The sequence below is a fragment of the Pinus tabuliformis genome, chromosome X, assembly GCF_031772625.1.
Source record: "Pinus tabuliformis cultivar Carrire ecotype Pingquan chromosome X, CPIR1, whole genome shotgun sequence".
Classification (NCBI taxonomy): domain Eukaryota; kingdom Viridiplantae; phylum Streptophyta; class Pinopsida; order Pinales; family Pinaceae; genus Pinus; species Pinus tabuliformis.
The window spans coordinates 618868568-618880550 of NC_142308.1; the positions used below are offsets into that span (position 1 = coordinate 618868568).

The window sequence follows — 11983 nt, forward strand, 5'->3', positions numbered from 1 at the left end:
TAAACTAATCACTACGATGGTGAAAGGCGACATCCCACCATAACAACCAAAACACCCTTGATGCCAACCATCACAATCCCTAGCAAATACCATAACTTTTACATTACCAAATCTTTGTCGAGAACATCCAAAACAACAATTAAAACCTCAAATCCCATTAAAACGCTAAGAAAGCGAAAAACACTCTAGATGAAAGCACAATGAAACCCTAACACCAACGCTACAAAAAAAACACTCCATAAACAAGAAAAATCAATCATGCAAAGGTCATTAAATACTTAGACATAAATCAATAACATACTCATACAATAAGAGACTTGCAACACTACCAAATCATTGTGAAGAACATCTAAAATAATAACCAAAAAAACAGTCTACCATTGTACCACGAACATTCTAGATAAATACATAATAAAACCTTACCACAAACACTATCAAAAACACTCCAACCATCAACCATGCATAATCAATGCCCAAACTTAAATTTATAATAACTTCATACACCAACACAATCTAGCGGCACCAAATCCCAAACTTAACCAAAAAAAAACCAATAAAAAACTCAAAATACCAGAATTAAATAAAACTCAAATACGACAATTTTTTTAACAATAAATTACAGGAAAAAATTACTTTATATTAAAAGATAATTACCATAAAATACTAATTCTTAAATTATAAATTAATATTTTTAATAATCAAAATTTTACAATAAAAAATAACTTTTTTATCAAAAATTAAATCCATTTAAATACAAACTCATTACTATACTCTTACTGTAAAGAAATAATAAATATACGTCAATCTAAAAAAATTAATACACATAATTTAAACTTAATCAATATAACATTTAATAAAAAAACAAATAAATACGCACTCTAAACTTTTTTGGGACCTAATTCATTAGTGCGAAAAGGAGAGACAGAAACTACAATTAAAAAAATCATATTAAAAAAAAATAAAAAATTATTGCAACCTTATATGAATAAATTAATGTAATATATACATAAACGAATATTGACAATAAGGTGTAAAGATATATTAAAGAATAGTAGATTTGGGAAAATTATTTTGAAAAATTGAGCATTAAATTTAAAAAAATTTATACTAAATTAAAAAGTCTTATTTCTAAAAATAAAAATATTAATAATTGTTATTTCTAGAAATAAATAAATATTAAAAAAATTTATTTCTAAAAACATAAATATTAAAAAAATTATTTTAAAAAATAAATAAATATTAAAAACTCTTACTTCAAAAAAATATTATATAAAGATTATTGGTAAAAAATTGAAATCTATAAAATTGAGATAATGTTAACCCTTTTACGAAGTGTAAACTAAAGAATCAACGAGTTCAGTTTACTATGATCAACCAGTGTATTATAGTATAGTATTTATTATGCTCGACTAGTTCCTCACCCCACTCCATTTTGGGATAACTACCATTATTTCAAAGCCGTTTCTCACACTAAACCAAATTGATTTTCAGCCATGGCAGTCTGAACCAACCAATTTTGATTATTCCGAGCCTGAATAAACCCTGAAAAATTATTTTGCCAAATTCCAACCAAAAACTCCAAAATGTAAAGTAATTTAACAATGATTAATATGAGTCCTGATATGATTAGCACACTTAATCTGTGGCTTAGTAATGACCATCCAGGGGTATCTAAGTCATCAAATTACTGAGAGTTCGCACAAAGGTTAAACCACACCAATCCTTATCCAACTACATTTTTACCCACAAAATTTTGAAATAATATTTTTTTCCACACCAAAATTTCTTAATAAAACACTACACCATCTATTCTAAGCAAAATACACAATATATAAATTTTAAAGGCGAAATACACAATATATAAATTTTAAACCTATTTACTTTAATGATAAATTTTGATTATTTTTTAAACAAATATATAAAAGAATTATCACATTTTATTGTGAACGTGAAAAATGTAAAATCAATAATATTGAAATGCAAGGTATTAGCAATAATGGAGATATGAAACCAGCAAATAATAGAAACACGAGATCAATTAACAGTTGAATGCGAAAATCTTTTTTAGCACGCTCTGATCACACTCTAATTTTTCTTTTCAAAAGACAATAAATAAATAAAATTTTAGCCTAACATAATTTTTCTTTTCAAAAGACAGAATAAATAAATAAATTTTAGCCTGACAGAATCAAAGTAACAGGCCTCGATCCAAAAATATACTTTCATGGGCATGAACAATACAGCATAGATTATGAATATATTCTCAAAATTAATGTTTCTTTTTTCACAGTAACGCATGCATCCATCCATGGAACTGTAACAGTATCAAAGAACGATCTGAGCACCATTTCTAATATAAGCAGTTACATTTTATTATCAGGCCTCCACCACAACTTCATGGCATTTCTAACTTTGCCATAACCAGAGAGCAATATGTCCATCAAATCTCTGCTAAACAAGATATTACATTGGGAAGCCCGCCACTTGGGCAAATCAAAGAACAAGAACCAAAAATCTAAATAATATTGAAAACCTGCAAACTGAACTCAGATCCAGCAAAACTTCATCACAGAAAAACCCAAGAAGAATAAACCAGTCACCGACAATCTGACAGAGATCCTGGTGATGCTGCCATTGCTGGAATTGGGAGGGGAAGAGCTACCAGAGCTTGCGGGAGAGGACGAGTTGGAGGAGGGGGGGGAGGAGGATGGGGAAGAGGATGGGGAGGGGGAAGAGGATCTTGTAGTGGTAAAATCAATGGAGCCAAAGCTCTCGAGGTTGGAGTTCTCAAAGGCATGAGGAGAGGGATTGAGCCCCTCAGCCTTGCTGCCCACCTCCCAGACATGATTCACCACAAATTTCTTTTCAGGAAGAACCACCTTTGCAAATATTGTGATGAGCCCATTTTCAAACTCAGAGCTCAGATCTGTTGCAGGGAAACTTATGGGGGAGGGCACCAGTGGTGGCTTCTTGGAAGTAATATTGTAGGTGTTGCAGGCCATGGTGCCATTGGCTTGCTTCAGGGCAATGAGAGCCTGTGTGCCCACCATGCCTTTGGCATTAGGATTTATTCCCCACGCCACCCATCCCGAGGAGCTCCCCGGCTTAGCTCTGAATGCCAAATCCACAGACCCATTTGCAGGCGAATAAGTCCATGACAGAGTTGCACCCAGCTGTGGAAGCTTCACACATTGGGTATAATTTCTTGTGGCATTGTTGCCTGTACTCCCACTGAAAGTCTTGGGGCAAGCAGTATCTGCAGAATCTGCAACATGCAGACACAGGAAGGCTACCAGTAGCAATGGCAGAAAATGAAAACCCTCCATGGCTCAAGGTACTGAGATGTATCAGGCAAATAGGCACTTCAGATCTCAGTAGTGCAATCCGATACTGAGAAACTAAAGTGCCAGGTCTGGGTTTTGTAGAAAGTTGGGGGCCCGGGGGTATTAATAGTTGAAATGACTTTAGGGGAGGGAATTAATTTATTATTCGAAGAAGACATTAAGCATCTGAGATTCCTTGCATGTAACTGTACCTCCATCCAAGATTAAATACCCCGCAGAGTGGATTAGCTGGCATTACCAATTTTGAAGGGTGGTAGTAGTCTAACTAGGTGATTTTTTGTTTTTTTAGTTGGAATCTGATGATATGATTAATTAGAGTGGCTTAGCTGGCATTACCAATCTTGAATGGTGTGGTAGTTTAATTAGGTGAATTTTTGTTTTTCCGGTTGGAATCTACTGATATGATTAACTAGATGATTTAAGGTGTAGTTTAACTTAAGGTGTAGTTTAACTGAGGTGATTTTTTTTTTTTTCAGTTGGAAACGAGTGATATAATTAATAAAATGTTTTTATTTTTTAATTTTTCTTTTTCCAAATAAAATCATTAATAATATGTTTTTATTTTTTAATTTTTCTTTTTCCAAATGAAATCAAGAAAACTCAACCAAATAATAACCACAAACACCTTACACTATTGTAAACTTTGAAGAAACAAAAATTATCAAGTTACTTTTTTGAAATTATTAAATGATATTATATAATTCAATTTATATTTTTAATATGAAAATCAATTTAATATTTAATTAATAATATTGTTAAATAAAATTAAATAATATCAGTTGACTCTCATGATATGATTAACTAGAGTGGATTTGCTGGCATTACCAATTTTGAATGGTGTAGTAGTTTAATTAGGTGAATTTTTGTTTTTCCAGTTGGAATCTGATGATATGATTAATTAGATGATTTAAGGTGTAGTTTAAGATGATATAAGGTGTAGTTTAACGAGGTGATTTTTGTTTTTCAGTTGGGGTAATATAATTAATAATTTTTTTTTTTTTTCAAATTTCAAATAAAATCAAAGAAAACTCAACCAAATAATAACCACAAACACAAATGATCAGGGTAATTTCAAATTAATTCATTTTTTTAATTTGATTACATGATATTATAATATTGTATAATTTAATTTATATTTTTAATATAAAATTTAATTTATATTTAAATAATAATATTGTTAAATAAGATTAAATACTATACAAGGGGAAGGGTGACAAAGAAATCAAAATTATCAAAAAATTTATACTACTATAATTTTAAAAAATCAAAATTGATTAAGTTAATTTCAAACTAAATAATAATATTGTTAAATAAGGTTAAATAGTATATGGGATGAATACACCAAAGAAGTCAAAACTAATCAAAAGCTTTACACTGTTATAATTCAAAAAGTCAAAATTTGATTAAATTAATTTCAAATCAAATACTGATATTGTTAAATAAGATTAAATAGTATACAAGGTGAAGGGTGACAAAGTTGTCAAAACTTATCAAACACTCTACCCTACTACAAAAGTCAAAATTGATTAAGTTAATGTTAAATTAAATAATGATATTGTTAAATTAGATTAACAAGTATAATTGATTAAGTTAATGTTAAATTAAATAATGATATTATTAAATTAGATTAACAAGTATACAAGATGAGGGTGACAAAAAAGTCAAAACTGATGAAAGACTTTACACTATCATAATCCAAAGAAGTCAAAATTGATCAAGATAATTTTAAATTAAATAATAATATTGTTAAATAACATTAATAGTATACAAGATGAAGGTGACAAAAAGTCAAAACTTATCAAAAACTTTACACTACTACAAAAGTCAAAATTGATTAAGTTAATAATATACAAGGTGGAGGTTGACAAAGAAGTCAAAATTGATTTAGTTACAACTTGTGTAGTGTGTAATAATATTGTTAAATAAGATTAAATGGTATATATGATGTGGGCTAACATATTTGTCATGAAACATTTCAAGGTTTGTACGATTTTTGAATCCATGACTTTTTAGGATGAAACACATGCTCTTAACCATTAGGCCCATTAAAGGTATTTGTCATGAACCATTTCAAGTTTTTTTAAGAGATTTATGATTATAATTGCTAAAGTGTTCATTTTAGTTTGCAAGTTAGTGTTAGTTAATAGTTCATAGGGTTGTAATTGGACAAATGTCTTTGTATATTTGGTTTTAGTATTAGTTATAGAATTTTACAATGAGTTAAATGTGCTTGTTTTCATTTATTTGATCTCTCTCTTGTTTGGTAGATCTGGAGTTATGAGTTATGATGGATCTAAGTTGATTTAATTTCTTCATTTGTATAAGCTATATTCCACATGAATACCATGGGTCAATACCATGGATTCTCATAACCAAATCAAGTTTAACTATCCAACAAAAATAAAAATAATGATAATAACATAGCATTAGGATGTTTTTTTCCTAAAAGTAATGGAAATTCAGGTCATATTTTGAGAAAATCCAGCTTGGATTTTTGTAAATCCAAGTTATAGTTGTTAAACTTCAAACACGGCTCTACAAGATTTTTTGAAATTTTTTTTCCTAGATTCCGCCACGGTGGCCATAGGCAATTCCTCTAGGACGATTATTATTTTAGTTTGAAGTTGTTTTTATTTTAAAATAGGATTATTTTTATTTTATTTTGACCTAGTCAAAATGTTTACAACACATTACATTACAATATCTCTATCATATTGGTTGGAGAGCATATATGGGGTAACATATGTGTCATGAACAATTTCAAGAATTTTGTTTGTTTTTTTAAAGAGATTAGAATAGGAATTACTAAAATAGCCTCTTTAATTTGCAAGTTAGTATTACTCAATAATTGATAAAATTATAAATAGACAAATGTCATTGTACAGATTTGGTTTTAACATTAATTATAAAATTTTGTTCCCATAATATCCCTTTCTCAAAATTTTATTTTAATTTTAATTTTAATTAAAAAATATATTTTTTAAATAATATAAATTAACTTTTTATAAAAAAATTATTTATGATTTATAAATCATAAAAATTAAATATTTATTATTAATTAAAAAATTATTATTTAATAATAATTTTTTTAAATGTTAACCTAACTAATTGGATAACCTTTAAACCCTACTCACCAGAAACCAATGCCAAAACTGAGGGATGTTTCAAGATTTTGGAAAACTCAAAAAACTATTTAATCTTTAAATCACTACCGACCAAATAAGAAGGCCCAAACTAAGGGATATATCAAGATTTTGGAAAAATGAAAAGGCTACTTAAAGAAAATTTGTTTTAAGTCCCGCCACGAAAGGTGAAGGCACGTGAAGTCCCGCCATGGAAGGTGGCGGCATTCACGTTCTTGAAACTTAGTCATCATATTATTTAGATATCATATTATATCTCAACTTTGTAATGCACGTTTTGAGGTAAAAGAAAATGCATGTGCATGGAAACTTTATATCCCCACAAAAAAAATTTAAATTTTGTAGACCAGGTTTTGAGGGGAAGGCATGTTCCTAGATATCTTTCCATATCCATAAACCCATTAAAGTAAATTTAATATACCTTGATAATTGGGAAATGAAGATTGAGGTTTAAGTTACAAGGACCATCCACAAGGGTACAACCTTGATGGCATAAAACTCAAAGGATATATATATTTTTTAAGAACTATAAATAGTAAGTGTTGCTCTGCTGGGAATTGGGCATTGGAATTTTACAAGAGAAGATGCTGATTAAAAAATTACACTGGAGGGTGACAGAAAAGGAATTAGAATAAAGGCTTTGGATGCTTGAAAAGGAATTAGAATAAAGGCTTTGGATGCTTATAAAAGTTTAGTGAGGAAATTAGAATAAAGAATAAGGATTTGGAATAAGAATTTTATAAAGGGAAAAAGAGAAAAAGTAGATAAAATTAAAAAGGGATTTTTTAATTTATAAATTAGTAATTTTGAGTTGTGATTTAAAAGAAAAAATACAAAGTTGGAAGTAGGAATAAAAGTGATAATTCTGGATTTAAGAATTTTTTTTACTAAGTGATGTTATTAGGAACTATGATAATGTTCAATGTTGTTTTTTAAAATTGTATTTTTGGGTAGTTTAATTAGCAATGGGTATGGAAATGAAGGCTCACTAAACTGGAAGTCTTAGGTTCAAATCTTGTGTTATCCCCTTCATCGTGGTGAAAAATTAGACATGCTAGAGATATATTCCTACCAAGTTGAGTCTTACCAAGCTTACAAAAAAAATATTACTTTTTAAAATTAATATTAAATATTAAATTTAGTATTAAAAGAATATACCCATTGGTATTATTTGGTGTTACAATCAACTTCATCATACATTTAATAAAGATTATGGAATTGGGATTATTAAATTTAACCTCTGAGAGATGTGGAAGTTAGTTCAGTAGCCTAACAAAGTGCCAATAATTTAGATCATTAATTTTTTATTATTAATTTGAGTTGTGATTTAAAAGAAAAAATACAAAGTTGGAAATAGGTATAAAAATGATAATCCTATTTAAGAAAATTTCCTTTACTAAGTAAAGTACTAGGAATGATGATAATGTTTAATATTAATTTTTAAAATTAATATTAAATATTAAATTTATTATTAAAGGAATATACTCATTTTTGTATTATTTGGTGTTACAATCAACTTCATTATATCTTTAATAAATGTTATGGAATTGGGATTATTAGAATTTAGCCTTTGAGAGATATGGAAGTTAGTTGGGTACACAACTCATCGATAGGTTAACAAAGTGTTATAACAATTTTTTTTGGGTGATATTTAGATTATTATTATTTTTAATTTAGAAATTAGTAATTTGAATTGTGATTTAAAAGAAAAATTATAAAGTTTGAAGTAGGAATAAAAATGGTAATGCAGGTATGGATTTAAGAAAATTTCCTAAGTTGTTAAGAATAATGATAATGCTTAATGTTACTTTTTAAAATTAATATTAAATATTAAATTTAGTATTAAAGGAATATATCTATTTTTTATTATTTGATGTTTCAATTAACTCTATTATATTTTTAATAAAGATTATGGAATTGGGATTATTAGAATTTAACATTTGAGAGATGTAGAATCTTGAGTACACAACTTATTGATAGTCTAACAAGCAATTATTTTTTTTGAAATATTTAGATCATTAAAAATCTTGTTCAAACAAGAATATATAGATATTAGATTTATTTTTTCTCCATTTTATAGCAAAGTTTCTAAAGTTCTTTTTAAGCATTTTTCCAAGTGTATCATTATTTCATTATATATTAAAAGATATTGCATATGAAAAATAAGGAATAATGTAAGCATCAACACAAAAGTCAATATAAAACCACAATAGTGAAGAGTGGAGGTGATCAAAATTGATATAATAGGAGAGATTGTCTAAGACCATAATGACTATGCAGGGCCATATTTGTAGAGTTCTATGATGGCGAGATGAACAATGATTGCATGTTACCTATCCAAGAGGAACAACAAATGATATTGCGCCAAAGCATCCAAAGTCTTTCTAATAGAAACATACATATTATGCATGTGAGAGGAGGATGTAACACTAGTAAAATACATCTAAGAGTTCTTCCTTAATGAACTCATCAACGAAGAACTTGAAAATTTTCTTCGGATAAAATAACATCCTTTGATTTAAGTAGATATACTATTTCTAGGGGGAATGACAAAAGAAAGTGAGATTACATGGAAAAGGAGTTTCGTATAGCGAAAACAACTGTCTTCAAGTGTATTTGCTTCATATTGAGAAACATTTCATACCAATGATCTTTCAAGGCCAAAATGAGGGTCTATAATAAAACAAGAAGATATATATATGATGGGGGATGTTGTTGTTATATGATTAATCCAAGCAACATAAGAATAGCAATAATAAGTAATTCCATATCTTTAAAATGATAAAAAGTAACTGAATAACTATGTCACTTCTACAAAAGAACCATCTGTACATCTTATGTTTCTCAAAAAAAATTGTTGATGATGCCTAAAACAAACTCCATTAGGTGTTTAAATTGAAGAAAATGGGTACAATTACATATAATGAGCATATCATTAATGAAAACAATAATATAACAATAGCAATGTAATGGCCAAGATCTGGGGACTTAACAAATGTGTTGTAGGGAGGGGCAAAGGAGTGGGTTGCCCCTATGCCCACCCATCCAAATAATAGCATGCCCTCCTTTGATGAGTAAGCACATGGGGAAGGGGTGGTGGGTGGAGGGAGGAAAGGGGGTGAGGGGTGATACCAAGAATTCCTCTTGAACCCGTGGATAGTTTTTAGTTCTATTATTTTTCGTTATTTTTTAAATATTTTTTCCTTTATTTTATTTATTTGTTCCTTTTTCAATTTTTTTAGAATGGATCTATATTTTTTTCTTATTTTTTTGAATTTGTTTAAATAAGTTTTGTTTTTTTGTTTAAATTGAGTTGTCCCACATAGGCTTAGGCTTTAAATAAGTTCTTTTGGTTTTTCTTATTTTAATTAATTTAATTTGGGGAATAATTTATTATTATTATTATTATTATTAAAAAACAATAATTAAAATGTTCATTTCATAAATAAATAATCTGAAAATTTAATTTTTCTACTTGTTGTGGGGTATTTTTTCATTTTTTCCTTTATATTTTTATCTAATTTACTCATATTTGGGGTTTTCTTTTTCATTTTTTATCATTCCATTTGCAACATCATTGGATTTTGGGTCATGGTTTAAAAAATGTTATAATTTTAAGCTTGCAAAAAATGGTGCTACTACCAAAAGCACCCATTTTCAATTCAAGGGTTTATTTAAGATTTCGGGTTCAAGCGTACTAGTTGTCAAGGTCATAAGTTTCAAGAAATTGCAATTTTGACCACGAAAAAGAGGGAGTGCCACTAGGAGCATGCTTTTTGATTTCATGATTGATTTAAGGTTTTGGTTATAATAGTTTATGTTCTTAAGGGAATGGCTAGAAAGAAATTGTCATTTTGAACCTAAAAAATATGTGTTAATCTAGGCACCACTTTTTGGTTTCGGGGTTGAATTTAATGTTTCGGCTAGAAACATTACATGGTTGGTAAGGTTTACCAAATTTTCTAATTTTAACCTTGAAAAAAAAGATGTTACCCATAATACCACTTTCTTGAATAGAGGTAGACTTAGCAACTAATAAAACCTATAAAAAATGAAAACTTTGGAGGGTTCTAATCAAGCTAATAATGTTTAACAAATGTAAGGAAAGTGAGGACTCTTCCTAGTACAATCCTAAGAGGAAATGTGGAAATGGAAAACTTAATAACATACTAGAGACATAGACCATGGAAAACGTAGCTAATATGGAAATAATTTAGACAACATTTAAATAGTGAAATATAGTCCTCCAAGCAATACTAATTAAGGTTAAAGGTAAGGTTAACACCCCCTATATTTAATAAAGCCTAGGGCAAGGCACAATTTCTTAGCACTATATGATCAAAGTGGATATTGGTGGCCACCCACCTATTCCACCTAGACCTCCGGTCAGTTTCATTAGTTTCCTTGATTATAACAGCATTTATTATTTTTAGCAGTTTTTCGGGTCTAGAACTTCCGGAGCAGTTTTAACCCCCTAAAAGAAGTTTTTTTGAGGTCTGAAACAAGCATAGAATGGGTCTGCCACAAATATTTTAGTACTCGTAGACATATTTCCAATGAGGTATCATATGCGCCAAACAGAGATCATATGACCAAGTTACGACCTCAGGAAGTTGGCTACCCAACTAACCCCAATGGGGCTTGTAAACTCTTGGTGTTCCATCTCTTGGGGTTAGGGTTTTGGTTGTAATTTAGCCTTGTTTTTCAATAATAAAAAGGCCTTGAGCCTCATTGTAACACAGTTAAGAGGAATGTAGCTGCCACATCTCTTCTCATAGATAAAGCTACCATCGTCTGAGCTAGTTTATTTCCATTTTGTATGTAAGCATATTTCCATTCTTTGATATTAATGAAATGAAGTTTTATTTCCACTACATCTATGTGTTTATGTCTATATATGTATTATGTTTCTTTCCTGCATAAGTCTGGATCAATCGTATCAAAGCGGTCTGCTCTTTCTCTATTTTTCTTTGCATGTCCCCAACAAGGTCAAGGTATAAGGAGTTAGGGCTTGAACTAGTTAATCCTTTGCAAGACCAGCCTCACAAACCTCAACAAACTGCCATGGCGAAAGAAAATAAAGACAAGGGAGCAGGAGATCCCTTCAAAATATTTCTCGAAGAATTCCTTGAGCGATAAAGGAACGTGCTGATGGACAACTTTGCCTAGATCCTTTGATGACTACCCACAGGCAACACATCTTCATCCAACAACCACTCTGGAGGCACCACTCCCTTTAAGGTATAGGTCAACTTTGACATCCCCATATTTTAAGGTCATATCGATATGGGTGTTGTAGATAAATGGTTAAATTTGTTAAAAGGATATTTTTGTATTCATGATTTTTCTCGTCGAGAAAATATTACTTTTGCAATCCATAAAGTCACCCCCACGTCAAGGATTGGTGAGAAACTTATTGTGAGAAGAGGGACAAGAGAGAGCCCTCACTATTTTTAGTCACACACACTTTGAATTCTTTCTGAGCACCATCGAGGA

General features: G+C 29.6%; 1 protein-coding gene across 1 annotated transcript; it reads right to left on the reverse strand.

Annotated features, from left to right (window-relative positions):
• Positions 1 to 2325: 2325 nt before the first annotated feature.
• On the reverse strand, positions 2326 to 3434 carry LOC149141544 (cytochrome b561 and DOMON domain-containing protein At5g48750-like). Its single transcript, XM_089447938.1, has one exon. The coding sequence runs from the start codon at positions 3324 to 3326 to the stop codon at positions 2547 to 2549; it is 780 nt and encodes a 259-aa protein (XP_089304064.1). The 5' UTR covers positions 3327 to 3434; the 3' UTR covers positions 2326 to 2546.
• Between the last annotated feature and the right edge of the window lie 8549 nt (positions 3435 to 11983).